Raw genomic sequence first — 27,191 nt, 5'->3', positions numbered from 1 at the left:
AGGCACTGCCAGCACTGGGCACCACCGCAGCCGGAGGGTCTCATCCTGAGGATGGTGCAGCCGCAGTGCTGAGTGTGCAGTGGGACTGTGGGAAGGGAGCTGGCTGTTCCCTATATACCACAGTCATTGGAGCACCTTTAGCACAAGGCAGAGGCACAGCAGCCACCTCCACATCCTCGGTGCTGTCAGAGGTTTCCTCCTCTGCCAAGTGACTCACTGGCAGATGAAAAGCTGAGCCCCCTGCTCTGTGCTGCTGCAGCAGCCACCTGCTTGCTGCCTGCACAGCCGGGAATGCTGGGTGGAGGATGCAACCAGTTCTCTCAGCCCCTGTGCCCATGGCCACCTAGGTGTCACAGGCTTTTGATCACTGTTGTCCCCTTTCTCCTGGGTTTTCCCCCAAGAAATCTCCAAAACTCCAGTTTCAGAGAAAATTGCCCCAGACAGCCTGGATCCCAACTTTGCTTTTTTTTCTGACCACTGTGTGTGTTTTATGGTTCTGCCCTGTGCCCTCCACAGTCCTTCTTGGCTGTGCTGCAGGTGGAACCACCCTGGCACCTTCCCTGGTTGAAGGGTGGGACAAGACCACTACAAACATGGCTACTGGCAGCTCCATGAAGGCAAAGGCCAGGAGAAACCACACATACCTGGGGTATGGCTGTTCCAGGAAGGAGCCAGTGACAGTGATCTGGGAGTATAGGCTGGGAGGCAGGACCAGCTCCGCCAGGGTGCAAGCAGAGTGTCTGGGAGGTCTGCTGCCAGGCAGCCTGCATGCTTCCATTTTTGTCCAGCAAGACTGGGAGAGGAGCTGCCATTGTCACAGCCATATTGGGACAAATGCTCTTGTTGGCAGCTAAAACCCTGGAGGAGACCCTGAGTGGGAACACACAGAGGGGCTGTGGGGCTAGGGTGGCACCCCGGGGCTTCATCCCATTCACCAGGGAAGTGGTCCTACACACGGGGACGCATTGTTGGCTGCTGTTGCTGTTACACCTCCATCTCCAGGGATTTTGTTTTGTGCTATGTTCCAGGTTTTGCGTGTGGCAGGGAGCTGCAGGGGTCCCCAGGGCAGCCCTGTGTTGCACCCCATGGCACTGATGCTCCATCTCGGGGTGCCAAGGAGCCAGTCTCCACACTGCCTCTGCACAGGGGCTTGCAACAGACACCTCCAGAGGTCCCTCCAAGCTCAGCCATGTGCTGCCGAGCTCCCTGCAACAAGGCCAGGGGCTGCACAGAGACCTGCACTCGTCCTCGCCGATCCCAAAGCACACGGGGTGGCAAGCCCACCGAACGGGTTTTGCCCAGTAAAGGCCGTGCTGGGGCTGCTGGGGAGGCGAGTACACAAGGGCAATGGGAACGAACAGCCACTGCTGCTGGCAGCCATCACCAGCCCCCTTCACTGACAGGGGGGTCCCAAGCTCTGGGGGCTCCCCATATCTGACTGTCCCCCCTCCACCCCCCCTTCTCCTTGCTAATTAACATCACTGGACCAATGTTAAGCTGGAAGGGTGAAGGTTTCCATCTTTAAACATCAGAGAGGAGCTAAAAAAGGAATCCTTCCAATTCCACAATCCAGGGGAGTTAAACAGCTAAAGAGCAACTGCCGGTTCTCCTGCTAGAACAGGCCTCTGCCTCTCCCAAAAAACCAAAACAGAGGCACTGGGCTTTGCTGAAGATGAGTTTATTTAAGCCAGAAAAAAAGGGATCCCAGCCATTTCCCTCGGGATGACAAAGCTGGATAATTTGGATTTGTGGCAATATGGTTTTGTCAACACCAAAATGCTTCTTTTGCTGGTAACATTTCAGACCAAAAATCAAACGTGACACAAATGCCCAAAGCAGTGGGAGCTGCCCACAGTCACAGCTGGGTACCCTGAAAAGAGTTGGTCTGTGGGAATTCGGACTGTCCAGCATCTCATCTGCTGGATCTGCCTGCTGTATCTTTGGTCTCTGAGAACCACTGCCCTTGAAAATTCTGTAATCAGCCAAGAGATACAAAAGACAAATAAAGTAGAAACAAAATAACTTCCTGGAATCTCTGAAACCAAGGAATATCAGCCTGTAAGGAGAAGAGATACAATAATGGAGGAACCTGAGACGCTGGGGTTTGGTTTTCCTCAGTTAAACCTGTCCCTGCCCAAAGGTCACAAACAACTCCCGAGACAAATCTGAACCTGATCAAAATCAACCAGAACAACACTATTCTACTAAAAACCTGAACTTTTACACAACAAAGTGACAGAGATACTACGAGTGAGAAACAGAGTGAAGCTTCTGGCCACAGAGATAGCATTATATCGATCTAGGTGAGGAGTTTCCAGTAGATCTCAGTGCCAAATATGACTGGCCTGACCGTCTGCTCTGCCAGCCCTCTCCTCCCTGGGAATGTCAGGTACTTCCCTGCTGTGTAAATACTTTGGTAACTCAAGCCCATGGTATCTCTGCTGGGAGTGGGCAAGGAAAGCAATATAGATCCCCTCAGCTTTCCAAACCAGGGCAGAGCCCTGCTCAAACCCCACATAGTCCCTTATAATATCTCAAACTGGGCAACAGCACTTCAAGCATCCAGGCCTGAGTCTTGCCTCTGACTAAGCAGGTAACACACCTAGAGGAATAAACTGCAACTGAAATGGTCATCCTGCACTAAGGGCTCTGAGCATGAAATAAACCCCTTCAATCAGAAGAATCACAATCAAACAGTAAAGAGCAACAGGCTGTGTTCTGCTGAGCCAGCGGATTGACAGGATGTGGTTTCTTGGAGCTTGAGGGGCTTTGGAGGCTGAAGCAGCTAATTTGCTTTACACCTGTTGTGCTACACAGGGAAAGTACATCCTCCTCAGGAGAGGAATCCAAGAGATACCTTCTTACACTGGAAACATCCACTCTTTTTTTAATTTCGAGACTTCTCTTTCTTCTGCTTGCAAGTTGTTGCAGGCTTTTATCAGAGCACGGCACTGGTGGGAAATTCTTTGTAAGCCCCAGCTGAGCACTGCTGAGGATCTGCTGATGGGGAGCTGCAAAAACTGGGTCAGAGTTTTCTGAATTGAGATCAACCAAGTATCTGGGAAGGCAATTTTTTCTGGAGCTTTCCAGGTCAATAGTCCCATTTGCCTTCCTCTGCTTCATCCCACTGTCAGCACATCCAGAGTGTTCGCCTTTCCTCTTAGTGGAGTACGTTTTCTTTCTCCCTATTGCTTTTTTCCAGGACATCCTTCCAGGACTCTGTTTTGTTTTGTTCCCTACAGCTGCCTTCACCTCGTGGTCTGTGGACCAGTTGCTGTATCTTTGCCCAGGTGTCACTTTCTGTGCAGAATGGTGGCAAACTTGAGGCTGCTGCTGCTGCTGTGATGGTGTCAGTGGTTCAAACCCTTGAGTGCCTCTCTTGAACGCCTTCCTCAGTGGGGTTGGAGGAGGCACTTCTGGGAGCACAGGACAGTGTTTCTTCTGACTACTCCCCAGAAAGTGTCTGCCAGCACAGCACATGCAAGGATGGGCAGCAGAGCTCTGTGTCTCCAAGCTGTATTTCACCTCCTGCAAAAAGGTGTTTGCTCTGCCACAGGCTGCTGTAGCAATGGGGCTGGCTTTGTCTCCTGAGGCTGGGTTTATGTCACCCTTAGATGTGCCATCTCCAGTAACCTGGTTCCTTCCAGGGGAGTCTCCGTGTTGCTGCCCCACTGTCACACAGGGGAAATGAGACCGGCCTGAGCAGCTGCAAACTCCCCTCCCTGGGCAGCATGGCCAGTGTGGGTGCTCCTCACTCAGGACACAGTGCTGGTGCAGCCCAGGGGATGTCTGGACAGACTTATCTGTCATGTGAGGGGGCAGGCTGGCACTAGACACAAGCATGTGCTGCTCAGCTGAGGTATTACAGAGCTTCTGGAAGCCAAGCTCTTTACACACTTTCAGGAACTGGTCATTCATCTGGGCTGGCAGAGACTCCAGGCCCTCCTTCAGCAGCTGGATACTGGATTTCATATCCAAAATCTCCACATCTTTCTAGGGAAGCAAAAAGCAGAGCAGAAGCAGTAAAAAACCCACAAAAAGGCACAAGAGTAATAAAGTTTTAGGTACCATGTGTCAGTTTGGTATTGACATGAAGATTAGCAATTTGTATCTTCCTGTGTAATACGTATCCTCAAACTGTCCCATAAAGGTGAGAGGTTTGGGACTGGAGCATCCCCCTAACCCACTGTGTACCCCCTCTCCTAGGAGCACTGCCTTCTCACATGCTGGTGTGACACATCCTTGCCAAATCCTGCAGCAGGGCCTTCGGAGAAACCAGACCTGTTCAGGAGGTCTTCGACAGTTCATTCTCATGTCTCTGACATCCACTTTGTTTTCTTTTCATGTCTTTTTTCCTCCCCCTGGAAAACACCTGGCTGAAGGGACAAGGTGCTGCACTTCTGTGAGGTGCTCACCCCTCACAGACATGCACTGCACCACCTCCTCCAGCGAAGGCATGTGTCAGGTGAGGAAGCAGGGAGTGCTCCATCACGGCCTGCCACAACAAGGCACTGTTGGCTTCTCTTGCTGACCAGGGCTTCATCAGAGCTTACAGCACTGTTAGCCAGCTCTTGGGTAAGCCTCTGTCAGTAACTGGCCTGGAATTAGCATTTAATATGTCTTTCCTCTTTCATTATAACAGGAGCAGTCTGCTTTATAATCCACCATTCGAAGGCAATTTAATATTCAGTATTTTGAAGAAGCAGGAGAAATTCAGAATGAGGATTCAGAATAAAAGATTAATTTCTTCACTTACGGCTGCAAGTCTCCTCTCCATCTCCAGCAGTGCCTGCTCCATTTGGCTTTTATCTGTCAAAGCTTTCAGCACCAAGCTGCAGTGACTTTGAAGAGCATCTTCCACTAAACAGGGAAATCAATAAAAAACACATTTGGTTTTTCATTTGTAAATGTGAATAAAGTACTATCAATACTATTGCTACTTCCTGCATGGCTTGGCATGAATCACCACATGATTCTCCTGCTGTGATCTCCCCAAACCCTGAGCAGTGGACAATGGGGGGGGATGTTTAATGAAAGGCACTTGAAATTTGTAAGATGCTGCACATAGGCCAAACCTCCTTTACTGCACTCTGTTAACATGGCAGCTGGAGAAGGGAGGCTGTGCAAAGCTGCAGAATTTGGTAGGCTCAGCACAGGGAAGGCTGAGGCTTCGTTGTCTGCCAGGTGCACAACAGGCATGGCCAAGGCAGGGGGACCCCAGTATAGCTGATCCATCCCCGCATAACCAACACTCTGATGCAACCAGGTGATGGTAAACAGGATGGAGGTGTAAGAGGTTAATGGCTAAGAAGTGCAACCAGAGAAACTGTGTCAAAAATGCACAGGAGGCTAAAAACTGAAGGAAAACTGCTGGAACGAATAGAGGGAAATGATGAAGGAGTGTGCAAAGAATTGGAATTTCCATTTGCTGGTCATGGGAAGAGATGGGGTCAGAAACCACCTGAGCCCCCTACTTGGTAGTGGGGGCCCCAGCAGTGTCCTGTGGAGGCACAGGCTCCCTGGGAGGGTTTTAAATTGGAGCAAGTTGCTCTTGGCTTCAGTCAGTCTTGTTGAAAAACTGATAAAACCCCAGGGATTTGTGTTATATGATGGGATAAGAATATAACTCCCCCCATACAGCTTAAATTACTCTTATAGGAACCACTGCTGTGCCTGCTATGCTATAGGATGGGAACACAGTTTGCAGTGTGTGTGGAGATGAAAAATCTTTAGCAATCCTTTGGAAGTCTCCTATAAATCGTAAATTAGGACAGAGAGAAAGAGCTGAGAAAGAGTGGAGAGAAAGAGCTAAACACGTCTGGTCTTTCCTGTGAAGGGTGCAGGAAGGTGTGTGCAGATGGTGTGGAATGTTGGCTGGTCGGCAGAAAAGAGGATCCAAAGCACTCTTGCTGAATTAAACCACTGCCAAACCAATGGGCCAGGAGAGCTGAAACCCTGGAGTGCTGGAGCAGCACTGCGTACCTGAGAAAAATCAGAATAAAACCTACATTTCAACAAGTGGCTACAAGAGCTGTGCAATTAATGAATCTACTTTTGCTACAGATCCAAGGTGTTTGATTGACTTTGGTGTCAGAGGAGCTGAGAGCCCATCTGAAGCTGTTCCTGCTCACCAGTGTTTATCTCAGCTCCTTGCTGAGCACCTCTTGCCCCACAGTGCTGTGCTCATAGGCTGCAGAGCTGCAGGGCACTGGGGATCCCTTCTCCTCCTGCTCAGCTATTTTCATTAAGCTTTCAGGGACTTAATTATCTTAGTGAGCTGTGCCCTTCTGTCAAACTGTAGTTGGAATTGGTTAAAGAGCTAAAAGCTATTAGGGAGTGGCAGGCAGAAAGTGATTGTATAGGCTTTGCTTCTGTGAAAAAAACAGGGATGTTCTAAAAATTTGGGAAGGAAGAAAGGAAAAAAATCTGAGCAATTATGGGCTTAGTAATTTGTTCTCATATGGTGCGAGGTTTTAGAACAGACTTTTAGGAGAAAAGTACTTGAAGATATGGAGGGAAATGGAATAAGATGGGACATGATTTTATAAAAGGTGGATTGTGATTTAATGCACTAAGACAAGGCAGGCGACTTCTTTGACAAAGACAACACAGTGGCCTTTCTGTAGATTCAAACAAAGCTTTTCAGTGGAAGTTGTAATGTAATATTAAAAAAAAAAAAAGGAGAAAAAATAACGGGAAACTTAAAAAATAAGCCCCAACTAAAGGGAAAATATCAGCTCTTGAGCAGGGTGTCATGAGGGACAAGGGAGCTCTGAAAGGTGCTTGTCAAGGCCTTCTCATGAGCCAAATATGCTTAAAATCTGCTGTAGTCACCTGAGTGCAAAAGCCAAAGGGCATTCAGTTAACTAGCAAGTGACACAAGGATGCAAATGCCAGCACCAGAGGCTACAGGTGAGACAGGGCAGTGTGGTGTGTGGTGGTGCACCAGCTCTGGCTGACAGAACTGCTGTGCACCCCAGGATGTCAGGAAGCCCATACGCCTTCCCAGCTATCTATGTGCAAGGAAAGAAAGAGATTGAACTGAGACATGGGCAGAGGAAAGCTACAAGTTAATTAAGTGCTTACATGGTAATCTCCTCTTATGAAAGGAGATTGAAAGTGTTTGTCTCATTCAGCCACGCAAAGCCGAAGTGTGGAGTGGCAGAGGGCTGGAGGCGCCGCTCAGGGATAGACATAGGGAATGGCACCTCCTGGCACCAGGAATCCCCTGTTCCCAGCTGTGTTTTTAACTTTGCCTCATATGAAGGCACCCTGCTTGGGCACAGTGCACACAGCTGTCATCTGAGAGAAGGAATCTCGCAGTTGCCTCATCCATGCATCTTCCTCACACACATTGAATTAAAACCATCTCCCAGACTTGGGGTCGAGTGGAATTTCTGCATTATTTCAGGATGAACATCACCACATGGCTTTGCCTTTTTCTCTGTAGGAGCTTGGCTGATTTATGAGGATTATCTGCACATATTTCAAACAATATGCTGTTGCAGACAATTTGGTTGTTGTTTTTAATCTTCTAGTGTCTTTCTCTGACAGATTTAGACTGTTTTAGAAACCTGGAAATCTATGACTTGCAGAATGGGTTTGTAACAGGGGAGTGAATGTTTGAGTGGGCCTTTTCATCTCTCTGGTTAGACACAAGGGCTACCAGCAATCTGAGAGCAGGTTTTTGGGGAGCCTGCCAACCTACAAAGCGAAGGAAAGCAGCAGTGACTAAGGGAACAAACTCCTTCCATGTCACTTTATCACCTTCCAGGTCTACATAGTGAAGATACAGAAAGGGCAGCATCTGCAAGCTTACCTTATCTTGCTGCTCTTCCTCATATGCTTAATTTTAGCTCAGAATTATTTTTAAAACTTTCTGGTTTCCCTAGTCTGCCTATTCTTCTTCAACATAGTATCCTCTGTCTAAAAATAGTCCTGCATCCACTGGGCTTGTGATCTGCACATACATTTGACTCAGCACAGCATGCTGCAGGCAAGCAACCAGCAGCCAGCCTTTTGAATGCGTTTCATTTGTACGTGTAGGAGTATTCTGCAGAAAAAACCCTCAGTAGAGAGGAGGGGCACTCTCCTTCCCTCCCTGCTTCTGTACCCAGAGGAGTGTTCAGACTTGTCAAACACTAATAAACAAAGTAAAAATGAGCATTAATAGAGACTTAAAAAAACCAGGTGTTGAGATGGCCAAATTAGATCAGATCAAGGACCCTGTTAAGTTAGGTCTCTTGTCTTTGAACATGATCAAGAAGGGCTGCTTCAGAGCTTTTCTTCAAATAAACCCTGCAGCAGATAGTTATTCAATAACTTGATCACAGACAGAAAATCTTTACTCAGTTAATGGGTGACTTATGCACAGACTTGTGCCTCTCTTGAGGTAATTTAAACAAAGTAGTTTTTTACAAACTGAAACATCGCTGTGTTTTGATTTGCTGTACCCTTGTCTTCGGATGCTACTGTTTACAATAATAACATTTGGAATATGAAATCTGGCATGAGATAAAAGGCTGAAGGACCTTGGGGTAGGGCTGCCACCCTGTGCTGCAGAGACCTCCCTGCAAATCAGCCTGTACCCGGGTGCAGCTGCACTCCCAGCAGCTGAGAACTACAGCCTGAGCAGTCAAGGGAGCCTCCCAGCCTAGGAATATTAAACAGCAACTGCTTCTGATGTCTCTCCATCATCATCTATGCAGCTCATCCTGAGACTTGCACTAACAGCACAGAGGCTTTAAATAACAGTTTGGAAGAAGGTTGGTTCCCCCACGCCCAGATTCAGTAGGGGAAATTGGAGATGATATAAACCTGGTGAGACACGGCCAGGGAAGACAGCTCTGGAGCTCAGCAGAGCGCTGCATATTCTCCCTGTGCAGCCATGGAGCTGTGCCAGAGGGTGAAACATTTGGGCTGTCACGGCTGCATCCTGCTCAGATATACTCCAAGCAGTCAGCTGGCATTTTTGTGCTGGCTTAGCCTGGGTCCCTTTCCACAAGACATCAGATAGCACCTGCATTGTGGGACTGTGGGATGAGCTGCCCCTGATCTCACCCTGTGCTACAGCACACAGTGCTGAACTGTGACAATGAGGAGTTTCAGTATCTACTGGAACATCCACACTTCCTCTCACCATCCATGCTGAGATGTTTTGGAGTCTGGTTAAGTCCCTCAACTCAACAGTTTTGTCAGTCACTGCATGGCTAGTTAGCAGCTACATGGAAAAAACATTTTTAAAATCAGTTTCAAACCTTTTGACTTTTCAATCCATACAAAATGTAAGGGAGTCTGAACTGGGTGTCCCAGTCTGGACCATACTGTACAAGTTCAAATCTCATTTTAAACACAGCCATTTTCCCTGGAAACTTTGCCAGCAGCTACTGGGCCTGGGGAGTCTGGAAGCAAGTCATGTTTGAAAACCACTCACCAGGCACCTGGTATCACCTCATACCTCTGTAAGTGACATATTGCACATTACTTTGTCACCCTTGATGGCAGTGCGTCAGAGGATTGCCTGTGGCATGCTGGCTGGGAGGATGCTGCTCATGTGCACTGGAGACAAGGTGTTGTGGAGGATTCAGCTGTTCTGAGCTGTCACAGCTGGATCTACCAGATGGCAGAACAGCAAAGCAGTGCAGAGAGGGCTGAGTGGTGAAAATCGGCATTTGTATTAAAAAATAGAAGGCTTTGATAGAAGTGCAGGTATATAAATTAAAATGTGAAAAATATGAAAAGAAATGATCTACAGGAGTAGAAATCCGAAGGACAGAGCAAATGATGAGTGGGCAAGTCAACGACAGAAACTGTATGTATATAAGGTGGAAGAACTGAGGCCACAGGGTCTGCCTGCCTCTTTGCATCCCTGTGCACCGCACACCAAGATGTGAGCTAGACACAGAGCCCTTGTGCTTCTGTGGAAGCTGCTCAGCCAAACCTTGTCTGATCTCCAGTGCCAGACACAGCTCTACCACTGTGAGCAAGCACATATGGATAAACACTCAAAAGAGAACATTCTTTAAAATCTTCCTGCACAGAGCATGCCAGTCCAACAGCATTTGGAAACACTTTGGAAATACATTTTGAAAAATATTTTCTGTTTTGTTCTCTCCTGGTGGCTATGCAGACTATGCCAACTGTGCTTGCTACCCACTGCTAAAAATGCAGCCTGTGATACTCCTTATAATCTTTAATGAAGACAGACTTGATTTCAAGTCCCACCTGCCTTTGGTTTTCAGAGCTGTTGGAATGTCCTGATGCACTGGTTCTCTTCATCTTCTGCATTCCTCTCCTGCCTGTGAAATACTCCACTGCCAATGATTTAACATGTCTCTGCCATGTCACCCGCATCCCAAGGTACTGTATCATCACTCACTGGCATTCAGAACTTTATTTGCTCTGAATTTAGCTCTTTATCACCTGAGTTTTGGAATTTTATACCAGTTCTTCAAGGGAATTGCCTCTTTTCAAGGCACTAGCATAGGTATCTATTTAGTGGGAACTTAATTATGCATCACTGTGTTATCAGTCAAATGACAGTGTTTATCTGCAATTAACCAGTGATGGATGAACTTCCCAGAAACATAAAAAGATCAACATTGTGCAGCATGTGATGATTTTCATTATATATTCAACATTCTGCAGCATGATGCATTACAGAAAGTACCAATTTTTCTTTTCAATTGCTTTGAAAATCTAGCAGTATGCACCTCTGGGAGGTTTCTCATTTCATTCAAGGCACATTCATTTAAAATGGATATGGAGAGGAAACAGGACAGCTGAGTAAATGGTATGGAATGAAGAGGGGGAGTCATGAACAATAGATTTGATTTTCAGTGCCATGACAACAACGTCTGCGCATGAGGTGTGAGAAATTAGGCAAAGTCCTGCTGCAGAGTGGACAAGTTGAGGCACTGAAGTAATTAGGAGATGGGAAAATCTGTAATAGGGAACTTGCTGTGCTGGCCAAAGCAGCCAGATTCTTGTTTACATTAGGGTCCCACCAAGAGCACTTGCCAAGCACAGCAAAGGAGTGTTCTTAGTACAACAAGATTGGTATTTCAAATGTACAGCCTATCATGGCCTCCTGCAGAATGCATCAGAATCCACTCTTTTTGCCTGAGAGAGCTCTGTTGATTTAAAGGGTATCTGTCAAAGATGTGCTTTGTGGAAGCCACAGTTTGCCACACTGAATGTTATTGTGCTTTTGCGAAGATCTGCTGCCTTCATCTCACAAGATATAACTCATTTAACGTTTCTTGTGTATATTGAAAATGGCCTCTTGTCCTTGCACAGAGCAGAGCAAGCTCTGAGCAGTCCTGACAGGGTGTTGATAAAGTATCATACCAGCATTAAAAATTAATGTACTCTCAAAGGCTCAGATCTAAGCTAAATTACAAACAATTTCTTGAAGCGTTTTCCCTCAGTGAAGATTTCTGTGATTAGCCACTCCAGAGACAGAGTTGTTCAAAAGTATTTTACATTACTAGCTTTTCTGGAGGTCACTTTTTTGTCATGGCAATAGTGTGCTTCACTATGTGCTTCTCATTCAAGAAATGAGTAGTACTAGTTTTGTTTACATCCAAAACTTAATCGCTTCAAGCACAGAGGAGTAATGGAACACCACAAAGTAACAAATGAAAATCTGAGAAAGCCCTAAAAACTGAAACTGGATGCTCAGGATATAAATACCTAAGTTATTTTTACTGTGTATTCCATTAGTACTCCAGATGGTCTAAAAATGACCGTACTCCGGGCAAAACACAAAACCAGAGATTGTGTTTATCTATTCGAGCACAGTGTCTAACCATGCAACACCTAAGTACAAGAGGGCAGAGAAAGGGAAAAAATGAGAGAGTAGGAATGGAAAAACTTGACAAGTCCATGGCATGGATAAGTCTTATTTTCTCTCCTCCCTTAGGGAGAGCAGCTGTGAGTGGCATGACTTGCCCAGCTCACCCCAGCCTGCAGACTGGTGACATTTGGCAGGTTGACTGTGCCCTCTGCTGTCAACACGAACACCGGAAGGACTTACTTGTCTTGAAAAGGGTTTCTAGGCAAACCAAAATGGATTTGTTTTTAGAATCGAACATTTCTTCAAACTTCTCGAAGCCCACTTGCAGCTGCAAAAACAAAGGTCAATGGGAAAATCAAAATATTCAATTTTCTTTGTTTGCAAAATCACAGCCTCAGATGCCACAGAACAATGATTGCAACTCATGGAATGGAGCAGCCTGAAAATGGTTGTTTATCTGTCATTTGAAACAATTTGTCCAGCTGCTGGTTGCAACCCCAAAGAAGATCTGGGATGGCTCAAAAGGCTCATGAAATCCGAAAATATTTCAAAAAAGAGATACTGATCTCTAAAATAGGACTAATAATAACTAATAAAATTAATTATAGAAGGGGTGGGGGAGAGACCTTTACCTTCAGACCACAGGGACTAATCCTGAGAGTAGACTGCTTTCTTCAGGCAGAAGGAAAAAAACCCTGGTATTTGCAGATGGCCACTACAGCTTGTTTTTGCTCCAGAGACCCAGAGAAATTCTGAATCAAGTCCCCAAAGACCTTGACCCTAAGGCCACAAAGTGAATGGTTTATGCAAAAAACCTTATAATTGTTGGTTTAAAGTATTTGAGTGCTAAATGTAATATTTTAGATATCAACATAGTAAAGGAGAGAAAGTGAACACTGAATGGTCTGTATTATTTCTAACTCTTCACTGTTTTATATCCTGAATTTGAAGTAACTTACCTCTTGAAGCCTGTCTTTGATGCTGGAAATAAAGGAGCTTAGGACTTCACTAAAATGGAAAAAAACCAACAAGTATGAACCAGAAATATAAGTTAATGAAGTGTACAAAAATTGATAAGATTACTGTAAAAATGAGTCAGGAAACACTGCAAGGCATAGTGTAGTATGTAATGTAAGCATGGAAACATGATTTCTTCAGGGGGCATAACCCTTTGAAGTCACTTCAGTTGTTTTAGGAAAACACGGACTCTGCAATGCAAAGTAAGAAAAAAATACATATACACAAATGCCCATGTATGTCATCTACATGAAGTTATGGGGTTTTTACTCTCAGATTTTTGGTGCCTCTCTCAAATTTTTAATTGGTATTTGCACAACTGTCCATTAGCTGCTGGGGTGTGATCGCCATGTTATCTGCTCCGGAAGGACCCAGCCTGTGTGGTGACGTGCCAGTTGCTGCGATACATGGATATTGTGTTTGGACTAAAATAACTGTGGGAAAAACATGGGAAAAGCTTCAGCATCAACAAAGCCCAGGCCAGGAAGAACAAATACTGCAAATCCTTTCCTCCTGAGATTATGCCTGTGGTTGCTGTTATCTGTCCTTTTAAGTTGAGCCAGCCTATCAGGAACCAGGCTATATTCATGATTAACCTGCCACACCAAAATGCACGGATGGTTGCTAAGCAAAGTGATAACTTTTTCCTGTCTGAAGATTCAGGTCATTTTAAGTCAATCATTTGAGTGATCTAAATTACAACAGCCAAAAATATGCAGAGGCCAGGTAGAATCTAGTTATGAGAATTAGGCAGTGCTTCTGAAATCTCTCTAGACTTATGGGAAGGAAGATACTAATTTTCTTAGTCAAACTTGCGGGGGATACAAATTGATAAATTATACACTTATCTTTGCAAAGATAATATAGTTATTTCTATAAACAGGCTTCTAATCTGGGAGCAAGTCTGGAGTGTAGGAAGGAGCATAATCCATTTAAAGAAAAAATAAAGAATAATTATGAGTGATGCCTAAACATTTAAAACTACTTTCTTATTTCATTACAAAAATCTTCCTCTAATAGGCAATAGAGAATCAAATTTTGCCTTATCAGAAACATAGTGCCCATTGAAAAGGCAGAAGAGATACATAGCCAGATTTGATCAAAGGCTTTTAATAAAAACACCCTTCACTTCGGATGTTACATTACAAAACGTACAGTGCTAAGAATTATTTATAGGTGCACTGGGGATTTTGCCATATTTCATTTTTGAGCTTCAAATCACTGGCTTGTTCCTTAAAGGCCTTCAGGACCTACAGGTACATGTAATTCTTGACATCTGACAAAGAGCAGATGCAAATCACATTAGCAAAAAACATTTTTCTGTTATCAAAAAAACAATACATAAAAATCTTGTATGGAAATAAAATTCTAGAGATATGTGCATGCTTATAAAGATGCAACCTGCAAACGTGTGTTTGGCAATCCCCTCATCTGGCCCAAATGTGAAGGCCATGCTCAGAGTTCCTTTTATCAGTCCCCACATAGCCTATAAAATTTTGAAAAATAAGGGTTTTCACAGAGAACCAATACAGAAAAAAGAAACAATGCTGATTAGATAAAGAAGGACAAAGATAAATTCAGGTTAGAGTTTTGCTGTTCCATGGGGCTTATGGCTGAATGTGTTACATAAATTGCCAATAAACCCTATTCTCTTACCTTGCGACTCGTTCCAATTAGAAATTATTTAAAACCTGAAAATATTCTTCTTGGAGAAATATACAGCTATGTCATGTATGATTTGTAAGAGGGGAAGAAGGAGCTGCAGGGAATGATAACCACCAGCATGGAAAGAATTTCCAATGGATGTCTACATACCGGTCATATTTGTCCTTTATTTTGTTCTTATTCACTTCAAAATTTTCCAAGACACTTTTCACTCTTCCTGCACCAAAATTAAGTGAACATTTTTCTCTTGTTTCTTCATCAAATAACTGTGGTTTTGTCTGGTATTTGGTAAAAATACTGGGCTCACTCTGTGACACAAACAAAAGAAAAATGTTGAAGTACAAAAATAATCAGAACATTAATTAGAAGAAACCATTTGTTTATCCAGTGCTTTGCAGACAGAGATCACAGTGATTGGGCATGACAGATTAGATTGGATGAGGAGATTAAGAATTTAGTGAGATTATGCCCCATTTAGTGTGCCTAGTTAGATCAGCTCCCTGTGGAACTGAGACCCAGCCCGAATTCCTCCAGATGCAGGCTTTTCTCTCATCTTGAGGATTTTCAGTTTGCTACAATTATGAGGTGTGCAGGGCTTTTTCCCTTCTATGCTCAAGACAGAGACTATAAATGAATTCCAGTGTTCCTGGAATTGTGAAAAAGTTCAAGTTGTCAGGAGAATCTGCCTGTACAGGAATCTAAAAAAATCCCATTGAATTTCCTGGTGGATGACATCATTTTGCTGCCAACTAGCAACATCAACAGACTGTAGATGAGTTTTTCACATTCTTCAATACACATTTTCAAAGAAATTTAATATTAATATGAAAGCTTCATTCTACAAAATTTCCAGACACTGTGTGACCAAAATGGAAATGCCTTTTCCTTAAAACATAAGAGAATGCAAATTCCATTAATTTTTTTAATCGTGAAAAGTGAATTTCCTACTTTGTGTCTGATGAAAACTGCTCCTAGGCAAAATGCATAGGACAGCAGATAGCATCTGGAGCTGAAGGACAGCCTGGGGCCTCCAAGCTGGCACCACTGCTCTTTACTAATCTTTGCTCCAGGTGTGTTTATTCAGATCCAGTGCTCTCTGTTAGCAGTGCAGGAACTATTTTAGTGGAGGCTGGTAACATCAGAAACCATGAGCTGTAGGAGGAACATTGTGAGTGTAGAAACTCTTCATCCCTATCCAAAATCATCCAAACATCTGCCATAACAACAATGCAACAAGGTCATTGTCAGTGCAGGGAAGCAAACACTGAGTAGCGCTGTCATTCTTCTGGAAAGCTAAGGAAGTGAAACACAACATTTTTGAAAGAAAAATAGATGTAATATTCTACCTTGGCTAGGTAGGTGGCCTAAAGACATTAGCTTGAGAATAATTTCATATTATTTTAGTAACTCAAAAAATGTGATTGAAGAAAATAATACCTATCTCAATAATAATTTATAGCAATCTGTTATAAATACCAGGTTTTCATCTGACCAGGCTGCTACTTTGTCTTGTCACAGTAAGTATGTGTATGTAGGAAGAAGATAGCTTGATTTCAGCAGTTACTGACATTAGCAAATGTTACCACCTGATTTCAGCATTTTCCATTAACTTTGAGTGGTGGATGTGTGCCTGCACAGGGCTGATTGAGAGGGAGACTCACATCCTGGGAGTTCTGCTGTCCCAGCTGCGAGCCCAGCTCCAGAGGTGCTGCTGCCGGCTGCACATTCTCCGGGCAGAACTGGGAGCCGAAGAGCAGCTGAGAATCACTCAGACTCGAGTAGTCACTGGCGGTGCTGTTCCTCATGGAAATCTTATTAGGCCTGAAATGGTGCAGAGAGGGATGTGAATGAGTCTGGAGCAATTAAAAAGCCAAACAGAATTCCCTACATGTCCTGCTGGAACTGCTTGATCGTGGCCCACTCCAGCATGTTAATTTTTACTCTCTGCTTCGAAGGTGCTGTTCCTACAATGGCATATGGTTGAATTCTAAGATAAACCAGATGGGTTACCTTAAACTACCACATCCACACAGAGTGTGGTAGCTCCACATTCACCTTATAGGAGTGAAGGTGTTTCTCCAGCATGTCCTGCAGACAGAAGACCAAACCCAGGACTGGGCATCTAACACAGCTCATCCTACCTGCCTTGTCAATCAGTCTTAGTTAAAGAGACACCTTGGGCTCATAGCAAGTGCTGGACCTCTCCCTTTCAGCTACTCTGGGTAACAATTTCTATTGTAACTCAGGTGTTGCTTCAATTAATGGGAAGGCAGTTCCAACAGAATAAAACTTTCTGACTAATAGTTGACATTTCTTGGGCATTTATTCTCCACATGCCTTAAGTCTGACACAGTAGAACAACAAATTAATAGAGGTAGCATATGGCTGGATGAACTGATCTGAATTGTTGGAAATACTTCAAATATATTAACATGCTACTCAAAAGCACTTTTATTTCCCTTGAGCATTACTCAAATCTTTTCAAGATACCCTTGATTTTGTGCTGTGTTACTCTGATTCTACTCCTCTTCAGAAACACTCTTATACTCCTCTCCTGCTTTACAGACTAGGCTCATGGCACAGGACCAGCTTATCTCAGACAAACGTTTCCCTGCACAGCTGCACTGCTTCTCATTGTGTTGGAGGCTGGTTTCAATTTTTTGGTAGCAAAAATATATACAAAAGACTTCTTTTATTTTTCACAAAGAATTGTAGAATGGTTTGGGTTAGAAGGGACTTTAAAGATCACCTAGTTCCAACCCTCTTGCCATGAGCAGGGACATCTTCCACTGTACCACGCCACTCAAAGTCTCATCCCTCCTGGCGAACATTTTCAGAGATGGGGTACCCACAGCTTCTCTGGGCAACCTGTGCCAGTGCCTCATCACCCTCACAGGAAAGAATGTTTTCATAATAATCAATCTAAATCTACCGTCTTTCTGTCTAAATGATCACTATTCCATTGCTTCACATCCACAAGGCAGAGTGTTTAGGTTAGGACCAAACACAAAAAAAGCTGGGCCAGGTTTATATTCTCAGTTCTTGCTTTTTTTGAGCTACCAGGATGGAGAGATATGTTGCTGCCTTTGGAGCTGGGAACTAGAGACCAAAATTAATGAAAATAATTAATGAAAATTTTACACAAGATTTTTCTTCCATATTAAATGATACAAGTAAGGGAGAAGGAACAGGAGAATAATTCATGTGTATAACAAGAGATGATCGCCCCAACATTTATTAACAGTCACATGTTTGGTTAATCCCCAGTTTTGGAAGGAGGCCAAATATATAGACACAACAGGGAAAGGATTTAGCAGCAGTACTTGAACTGCTCAGTCTCCATTATACAGTAGTGTCACTGACAATATCATATTAATACTTTTGGCTTTAAGCTCACTGCATACATTGAGCTGCAGGCAAAAATAGATGAGGTATGGGTTTCTGGATTCTCAAAAAGCCTGATAAGTCTGTCTGAATTCAAAACTTCTCCCTTGATCCCTGTTTGGACTCCAAATCTGCTAAGAAAAAAATCTGAATACAGTTTTACTTGCACAGCTTCTTGCTTCCATCTCAGTGAAGCTTTGTAAAAAATATAAATTTTCTTAATCTACAGCCAGTATGTGGGGGAGACATGCGAGCACATGGGCTGCCATGACTGCACACAGGCAGAACCCCTGCCGGCAATGTGAGCAGCACATCTCCTGCACCAGTTTCTAAATCCTCCTGTCTTCCAGCCAAAAAAAAGCTCCCTCTTAGTTTGAGGAAGGGTTTTTATAATCTTTAGATGCTTTACTGTCCTGATAAAGCACCCCTTTGAAAGCGTCTAGTACAAGTGGTGAATATCATACCCCACATATATGCTTGTTTTCTCAGATCCTTTGTGTTATTCAATACCCAAAGCACAAGATTCTTATAACAAAAATTTTATGAGGAGTATTGAGCTGAGAGGACTTTATGAGCCAAGTGACCTCCTAGGCTTACTCTGCACTACAACCAAAGACAGCTGTTGGCTGCTCTGGAGCCCAATTTTTCTGTCTAAAGTCCACTACCTCAGCAGTTGGTTTAGGTATGATGGCACTTCTGCAAATTGGAGGGGGAGGTGAAACAGATGTCTCTTTTGAATACACTCATTCCCCTGAGCAATGGATTTCTTTCTCCCTTGCTTAACACTGCTGGCAATTAATTTACTAACAAGACCATCTGGGCAAGCCATCAGCCTGGCCATGCTTGACCCAGGCATGTCCCTGACGGAGAGATCAGACAACCGTGATCACATGCGGGATCAGATCCATGATCAGGCAATTCCTGCTCTTCTAACCACCTGACCACTCCCTTCAGAATGCCTGAGATGCAGAGATGCATGTTCTGTCCTAAATATAAACCCTTTCCCATAAACAGCGAGGAAACATCCCAGGTATGCAATCCCAGTTAGCAGTCCCTCCTAAGTTGATGCAATAGTTTACCCCAGGAGAATTTTTAGCTGTCTGCTAACATGAGCCATGCCTCAAATCATCCATGTGTTGGTGCCCATAACATTTCTTTGGTACTGGCACTAGCATATGCATACAAAGCAAAATAAACTTTAGATATGTAAAACAAGTTCTTGACAGCTCCAAAAAATGGTAAATCATCCTCTGCTGACTGATGGTATGATTTCATTTTCCCACCTAACTCAATGCAAAGTATTGCAATATTGGCAACTCCAACCCTTTCATGTGATATGAATGTGATCTAAAAAATCTGCAGCGTTCTGCATATCTGGCGGGTCAGTTAGATCTTCACAGTCTCTGTTTCCCTGTTGCCAGTGGAAATTCACCCTTTATAGGAGGAGTTAGAGCTTTCGGGAGCTTCTTTCATTTTTCTACTTTTCTCATTTTCACTCCAAATATTTTAGCACAATCACATGCAAACATTCACCTTTCATTCAAAGGTTCTGCCTTGCCTCAAAACAAACATGGTATGCAATAATTACTCTCTTCTTGTGTTTCCTAGATGTTCTAGGGACATTGACAAACTAAAACTTCATAACTGTAAATTGTCACAGGCCTCATCAATCTTTTTTTAAAACTGGTATTCATATTCTGCTGTTTGGATCCATCCTTATGTGCCAACACCAAGGTTTAAGAGTAATTTGAAAAAGCAAACTGAGACTTCTACAATTTGCAACACAACATTTATCTGCAGTGCTGCTATAAGTGATTCTCTCTGGTTCTGTCATCCCCACTGAACCTGTGCCAACATTCCTCTTCTTCTCAGGCACTGTGGGTGAAGCTCACTTACACCTTTCTGACACATTTCTTCAAAGTGCAGTAAAGCCTCTTTCCCAAAGAAGAGATCTTTCTCTCATAGTAGCAGTGTCTTGAGTAAGATCAGTGCCATAAAGTCTCTCTTCTCCTGGTTCCCCTCTAGAAAATCTCACAGCCCTTTCTGCTCCTCCTCATTTAGGGGCTAGGGCTGAATCACAGCAAATCCAATTCACTTTCTAGGAGCTACAGTTCACCTGCTCTTCCTCCTGGCTTTAGCCTGTATCTATAGGAACTGTCTCTAGTTCTGCTGTACTGCTCTCATCCCCACTATCAGCTGCCTCCCAATGTGTCAATGTGCTCAGCAAATGAGCAAGGATCAGCCTTGGCCTTGGGTGCAGGGGAGCTGGAGGAGTTTAAATCAAGGAGTTTTAGCTGCTATTGCAGCCTCCAGCCATTTGCCATCTCTTCACTGGAAACAGTCACAGTAAAAAATTATTCTTCTGCTTCCTGTCCTCTGGAATGGCAGGACCTGCTTGCCGCAAATAATTTGCACCACATCCTAAAAGGAATTTTTACAAACAGATTCTGGCACTGGCCCTAATGCATTAACCACGATGAAATCCCTCTCAGTTATTCAGCTCAAACACTGCCTCCAGTTTCCAGATTTCAGGTTCAAAATCCCTCTGGTTTTATTTTAATTTCTCAAGGTCATTTTTGCTTTCTATGAGTTTATTCATTATTCATTCAGCTGTGATTCAATACTGCCCTCCTTACCTTGGAATCCATGTTAGCCCTTTGTCCTGAGCTGGTTGCCTGTTATAACAGAGCCTTTTCCTGAAGGGGAGATTGGGATTTTTGTAGAGCAGCCCTGTTTGCTCCCACAAAATGCATCCCCAACCATACTAAAAGTTAGGCATCTGGAGACAGGGATAATTTTGCCACTCCCCTCTCTAGCCTGAAGCCATCTTCCAGCCTGCACTTACAGCCCTGGTTTCTCATTCCTGTGAGGCTCTGGAATTTTACAGCTGCTCTCCTGGTCTTTGTCCTGGCTGTCTCCTTCAGTTTCTGCTTGTTTTTGGACCTACATGCAACTTCAAAATATGTGACCTTGTGATGTAGGATGGAATTTCATGGGATAATGGATTGAATGAGGTTATTAAACTTGGAAGCTATTCTCAACAGCAGAAATAAATTGTAGAGAGTAGTGGCCCAAGTAGGCTTTAACTTCAAGCATCTGTTTTGAATGCCTCTTTAATATTTTCATAATTTCTTGGCCTTACACACTCTCTGGCAGGCTCTCTGCTTCTGATGTCTTTGGAAGTCAGTATATGAGTAGCTTTTATGCATTTAGCAAGTTACTTCTTTTCTCATGGTACAAGAAATTTCTCATAACTTCAATACCGAATCTAAATAATCAAGTCTAAATAATCTTTCTGCCTCAGGCAAGCATTTAACCCTTCTGGCTGCACAGTTTAATTTATTTTTTAATGAGGTTTCTTATTACTATTCCAGTGTCTTTTTTTTTTTTTTTTTAATTAACAGTAGTGGATTTTTTGGCTTCTGCTGCTCCTGCAGATACTGACTCCAGTTCCCTACTGCCACTCTCGTGGTAGCACTACAAGAGTAAATAGCCTGAACATGGGTCTTGTGCTCAGCTCAGGGCCAAGGCAAGATATGTCTCTTCCCCTGCGAGCTCTGTGGTCAAGGCAGGTGTTGATGGTGTCTGAAAATCTACTTTCAGCATCACACCCCTGTGATGCTTATCCAGTCAATCAAAGGCTGATTGAAACATCACTGCTTTTGTGGCTGCTGTTCTTGCATCATCTGTGATCTTCTGCCAGCCCTCCTAGCTGGGCAGGCGGCAGCACTGCTCTAATGTGGCACTTTCTCTAATGAAGGCTGGCATTTCAATCCATAAAAACTGTGTCCTTTGTCAATATACTTCAACTAAGCCTAAGCTTTCCCAGTATAGCTGTCATGTGGCACCCTTCCACCCTCTAAAATAACTGGCACCCTGATATTATTGTCTAACCTGATAATCTTCCCTCTGCTGTATTTCTAGTATCTCTATTATGCCAATATTCATATATAAAACCAGGTGGAACAGGGACTTTGGTTGCCCACACCCTATTTCTCAGGCTGTTAGTGTTGCAGAGAAGCACTTGTGTCTCTGACAGATAACAAATAAAACCCAGAGCAGTTTTGGGCTTGTGCAGAGCTGTGGCCGTGAGAGCAATGCATCACTGGAGCTCTGCATTTCCTGGGGACCTGGTGGCAGCTGCTCTCAGAAGTAACACCCTGACTCAAACTTGCACAGAACTCACAGAGTGAGTCATACTCTGCCTAGATTATACGCTGATTTTATGTTTCATTTCTAAAGCTCCCTGAAAGAGTTTTCTGGGGATTAAACAGCATACCCTGCTGTGGTGGGAAAGGTTTCTAGTAATAGAAATGAGCGAGGGAAAAGTAATCAACACCTTTCCCCCCTATTTCAAATACACACACACATTCACGTGTTCCTGTGGGAAACTTTTCTTTCCTTTTGAAAAAGTTAATTGTCCACAGAAAATTTTCTCCCTCTTCTTACCTCCTGCCAAAACCCAGCTGCATTTCCAGTAATGTTTTATGCCCTATTTGACCCTTTTGAACTCACTTGCAAAAAATGTGGAATGCTGAGAAGTGGGTGCTAAAATCTTGCCTATATTTTCTTCCTGTATTAATTAATGAGTTACAAGGGAAGACATTGTAGGTGATAGGCTACTTTGGAGGAGGAAGAAATTCAAGTGATCCCTTTCCAAACAGGCATCTGTGCTTCTTCCACTCATTTCCTTCCCTATGGCACAACTCCACAGAATTATTAATATATTTTAAAAATGTATCTTATATATCTTGTATATAATATAAAAGTGTAATTATATATTTTATATATAATATTATGTCTTTTTAATATATTCTCTAATTTTCCCCTCCTCAGTCTCTGAGCAGAAAGAAAGTCACAGGTTTTCAAACTTAGGAACAACTTAGTGAAAACTAACATACCCCCCAAAAACCAAACAAAATGAATCTGCAGGTACCAAGAAGACAATAGAGTGAAGCAACACACAATTATAAAGACAAAACTATGACAGATATAAATACATTTTTCCCTGAATTGGCTCCCCTTTGCCCCCTGCATCTGTACAAAATTTAATTAATTCATATCTATGACAAGCATTTTTATAATGGGTAAGAAAATGACTATTATGTTTTCATTATCATCCATCATTGTGGTAACATCTGGCCAAAGAGACAGTATGACTAAAACTGTGAATTTGAATAAGTTAGTTATGTAAGTGGGCTATTTAACTAACAGAGGCTCAGAGCACCAAATTCGTCAATTAGCTTCTCTGGAGTCAAACAGAGGATGAATCCCACTGCCTTTTTTAGCCTTGTGATACAAAGGATGCTCTGAAGTACAAAATGCAGCTTGTCTTACATATTTGCCCTCCAGATGTTTACATCTGAATATTTGTTGTTTCACTGCAGATTGTAGATGTGGGGAGTTCTAGCTGCTCTTTGGCTTCTGCTGGGAAAAAAGCAAGGCATGTGTATAAATTCAGGATATGGAATAATTTTTGAGTTACATAATGTGCAATAATATTGCACATCACGATTCATTCTATCTGTCCTCTGCACAGGCAAGAGGAACACTTAACTTATCTAATGAGACGAGGACAGCTTACAGGGTTTCTCCAAACACACCCTGAATGGACAAGGGTACAGCTTCCAGCTGATGCTGATTTTTAGATTCCCAGCAATGATGGATCTATGGCAGTGCTGGCAGGCTGGGGGCATAAACAGGATTCCAGGGTAGGCTAATGAATTCCCATTACATTTCCCTAATTAGCCACAGATCAGTTCTGGGCATGTTTCACTTCACTGCCTTCTCCCCTGCCAAGTGTTTGGTTTCACACCCCAACCCGTCTCCATCTCCCCCCACTCATGCTCACCCAAGGGTTGTCGGTGTGCTCAGCATCTCCTTGATGTTCCAGATGTTGAAGTTCATGTTGTTCTCAGGGCTGACACCCCGGCAGGGAGCCCCCAGCCAACACCATGGCTCTGACCCTCACGGCCTCTCCCCACCAGCAGCAGCCATAGTGTCACAGTACCCTGCAGGGAGGAGGGAGATGGAAGAAGATGGCCAGCCCCTCTCAGGGCAGTGTCACCTGTGTCCTGTGGATGTGGGGACAGCCCAGGGGGACATGGCCCTGCAGGCCCAGGGCAGGCCTGGCCTGGGGCCCTCCACAGGGCTGGGATGCAGCCGACCACTGGGCCTGCCCACCTTGTGGGGCCTGAGGGGCCTCAGTGCCCTGGGGCAGTCCCTGGGCCTCACCCCAGGCCTGGGGGTCCCTGGGGTCAATCTGGGCCCAAGGGTCCTTGGGGTCACCCCAAGCTGAGAGTTCCTGGGTTGCACTCTGAGACTTGAGAGGCCTGGGGGTCCCTGGGTCTCACCCCAGGGCTGAGGGTCCCTGGATTTCACCTCAAGGCGGCGGGTCCCTGGGATCAGTTCGGGGCTGAGGGTCCCTGGATTTCACCTTAAGGCTGGAGGCCCCTGGACCTCACCCTGAGGCTTGAGATGCCTTGAGGTCCTATGAAGGTCCCTGGGGTCACCCTGGGACTGAGTGTCGCTGGCTCCTTTCCTGGAGCTGAGGGTCCCTGTGGTCACCTCAGGGCTGAGGGTCTCTGGATCTCACCCTGAGGCTGGAGGGTCTCTGGATCTCACCCTGTGTCCACGGACTCAGAATCAGCCCCAGCTCCAGTCACTCTGCAAGCCAGTCCTTGTCCTTCATCTGGAAGCATAGCCCTGGGCACAGGGGGTCATCACAGGGCACTGGGAGGAAGAGAAAGCTGAAAGCTTGGAACCTGGCACACTGAGGATTGTTCCCATGGGAGCATGGCAGCCACAGCACCCATTTCCTTCATTTCCAGAGGCTGTGTAGTCTCTCATGTAAATACCTCTGGCAGAAATGCAGAAGGATTTAATTTCACCCATCAGAAATATGACAAAAATAACCATAATCTAAACATTCCCCAGAGAAACATTCTCAAATATAGTTTTACTGGATTTTTTGCCTTATGGTTCCATAACCCCCATGTTTAGGAATGTAAATCAGGCATGCTTGCTTGCCTGTTTTTTCCTCCTTTAATTCAAAACTATTTCAATACTAGTTAAAATGTTTGTTTCCTGGCTCTGAAAATACTCCATAAGCACTAAACCACCGCAGAAATAAGGTTGACATAAATTCATTAATAGATCAGGGGAATTATTTACATTCCCCTTTACTCTCTTTTGCCTTTAGTATTAAGGCAACCCGGAGCTCAGGGGTGTCAAAACAATGGCTTTCTTGATGCATATATCTGGTTTCCTAATCAAATCCTATGTAAATAAAGCTTTCACTTCAGATAAAAAAATTAAATTCTGGCCTTTTACCCATAAAAAGCTTATTGGAGTGACTTCACGGCATTGTTTTTGCTTGACATTATAGCACTAGCGTTGGTTTAAGTAGCTTGGATTAATCAAGGCAGCTTGATACCTCCCAGCTAAATGAGAAGACTCTGACAGGTTCATTTTCTAGGACGTGTTCAGGGATAGGGTAGTGGCTGGGCTGTCCAAGGCAGCCGTGGGCTGGAAAGCAAACCTTCCTCTAGAGAGCCAAGCTGATGGAAATGTTGATGTTTATTGCACCTTTTGAGTAAATAAAAGCCTTGTTCTGCTCCTGAACTGCCTACAGCTCTGTAGTACAGGCCAGTGCATGGCACTGCTGCCAAGAGCCCTGCTGTGCATCCAGGTCCTATATGGCACTGCATCATAAACAGTGATTTTCCACCATTTTATTGCTCACGATTGAAAAGTTGGCCCAGATCTACCTGCAGAAGAGATTGTAGAGTCCTGTACCCATTTACAATACTTCCACTGCCATTAGAAACGGAATTGCCGGTGCTGTGCGCACTGATGATAAGGCTCGAGGTGTTATTTTAAGTACTTAGAAAGAGCTATTCCTATTTCTGATGTGGCTGGAGCCTTCTGGTGTGAACATCTAGTGAGTTTGTGGAATACGATAAATGAGATTTTTGTATTTCCATCTCTCCTGACAACGGAAATAAATTTCTATATGGAAACATATTTTTTTAATTATAGGTCTGACAGCTACCTCCATTTCCATCTCCCCCGTCCATAACATGCTCTGGGGAGATTAACCACGTTGCCAAGCGCTAGCTCATAGCTCTCCTTATATCTGAAATAACAGTCTGTGCTTCCAGCATTAGGGAGGGTGGCCAGATCCTTGTAGTCTTTCCTTTAGTAAAAATTAGCAGAAGCTTCCAGGAGATAGACAGCAATATGCTCGGTACATCACTCAACTTCTTTAACTTCATAGCACATTTCATTAGAAACTCACAGGAGTTCTTCATGTTAGAACACTAATAACATGTTAGTCTGCAAAAGTGGTCAGGACCTTCATCTCTCCATCCCAGAGATGTCCTTGGACATTTTCTTGGTAACTTTTCTCCCCTCATTCAAATGGGATTCTGGTCTTGTACTCAAAAGCGGAGATAGAAAAGAATGAGAAATCTATGCTTAATGAGAGGTCACAGATTTCTGTTCCACTCGGGTAGAGGAGCCAAGCCAAAAGGCACTCCGGTGGGTCAATGTGCCAGGAAAGTGCGTGCACAGGAGGCAAAGTGCTGCTGACGAGGGGCAAACCCCTGTGGGCAGGGATCATCAGCCTTACTGCTTGTTGGGGTTTTTAGGAGTTCTCCTGTTTTCTTTTTCTCTTAAATAACTTTTCCCATGTATGTTGCCAGGTCAACAAATTACTGGGTGTTTAAGAAAAACAAAAAGACGAGGGAGGGGTCCAACTGGCTACTCTCTTTCACCTGGGGATTGGGTACACCCCGGGTGGGCTGGTGTTCTCAGCGTTGGGATGGAGGGATGCTGCCGTCGTTGTGGAGGGATTTCGTCAGCACTGCGGGCTTCTGCTTTCGGCTGCCTTCCTTCTACCGTGAGTGGAGCTTGCTCACTGGAGCGGCTGTTGCACTGGGACCCTAACACCCCACCTCACTAAAAGAGGAACCTGTTCACCATCTGCTTGGGTGCCTCAAGGAGAAACCCTGGGATTCCCAAGCTCGCCTTTCCCTGCCCCCCTGGAATCCGGGCTGTTGCTGCTTTGAGCCTTCGCTACCTCGTAGCCCCCGCACACCCTGCCTGCCCAGACCTCCCAGTGTTCCCGCTGCAGCTCCGGAGTTTGATACATCTCGTCTGCCACCTGGGATTTGTGCTCGTCCCTGCCGTTCCAGCCTGCTGTTCCCGACGGTCCGGCCGGACACCGGGATCGGCTGCCCAGGGGTTTGTGGAGCCTTTGTCCCATCCCTTCCCGGGATCCCAGGGCACCGGTGCCGCGTGCTCCCCGAGCTCGCTCCGGAGCGCC

The 27,191-nt window shown here is 44.5% G+C and overlaps 1 protein-coding gene across 3 annotated transcripts; it reads right to left on the bottom strand.

Annotated features, from left to right (window-relative positions):
- Window positions 1–1,662: 1,662 nt before the first annotated feature.
- Window positions 1,663–26,882, bottom strand: CCDC36 (coiled-coil domain containing 36). Of its 3 annotated transcripts, none has more exons than XM_032121134.1 (7): window positions 23,715–26,882; window positions 16,141–16,300; window positions 14,630–14,787; window positions 12,757–12,805; window positions 12,038–12,125; window positions 4,757–4,860; window positions 1,663–3,993 (listed from the first exon to the last, which is right to left on the bottom strand). In XM_032121134.1, exons 1-7 carry the CDS (start codon window positions 23,768–23,770, stop codon window positions 2,671–2,673), a joined length of 1,938 nt encoding a protein of 645 aa, XP_031977025.1. In that variant the 5' UTR covers window positions 23,771–26,882; the 3' UTR covers window positions 1,663–2,670. The 3 variants fall into 3 exon arrangements, with proteins under 3 accessions (XP_031977025.1, XP_031977026.1, XP_031977027.1); XM_032121135.1 differs by lacking the exon at window positions 23,715–26,882 and adding an exon at window positions 20,500–20,735; XM_032121136.1 differs by lacking the exon at window positions 1,663–3,993 and having other exon boundaries at window positions 4,604–4,860.
- Window positions 26,883–27,191: the final 309 nt, after the last annotated feature.

This window comes from Corvus moneduloides, chromosome 11, assembly GCF_009650955.1.
Source record: "Corvus moneduloides isolate bCorMon1 chromosome 11, bCorMon1.pri, whole genome shotgun sequence".
Lineage (NCBI taxonomy): Eukaryota > Metazoa > Chordata > Aves > Passeriformes > Corvidae > Corvus > Corvus moneduloides.
The sequence above is the reverse complement of the archived record's forward strand: the minus strand, read 5'-3'. Positions and strand labels throughout refer to the sequence as shown.

Bases quoted from the DNA above. Each gene is read 5' to 3' on its own strand.
- CCDC36 (XM_032121134.1), bottom strand. From the start codon at position 23,770: ATGAACTTCAACATCTGGAACATCAAGGAGATGCTGAGCACACCGACA. The intron at 12,126-12,756 runs GTAAGTTACTTC...TTGTTTTTGCAG, and splicing joins TCAAAGACAGGCTTCAAGAG to CTGCAAGTGGGCTTCGAGAA. The intron at 4,861-12,037 runs GTAAGTCCTTCC...TTCCCTGTTTAG, and splicing joins AGAAACCCTTTTCAAGACAA to TGGAAGATGCTCTTCAAAGT.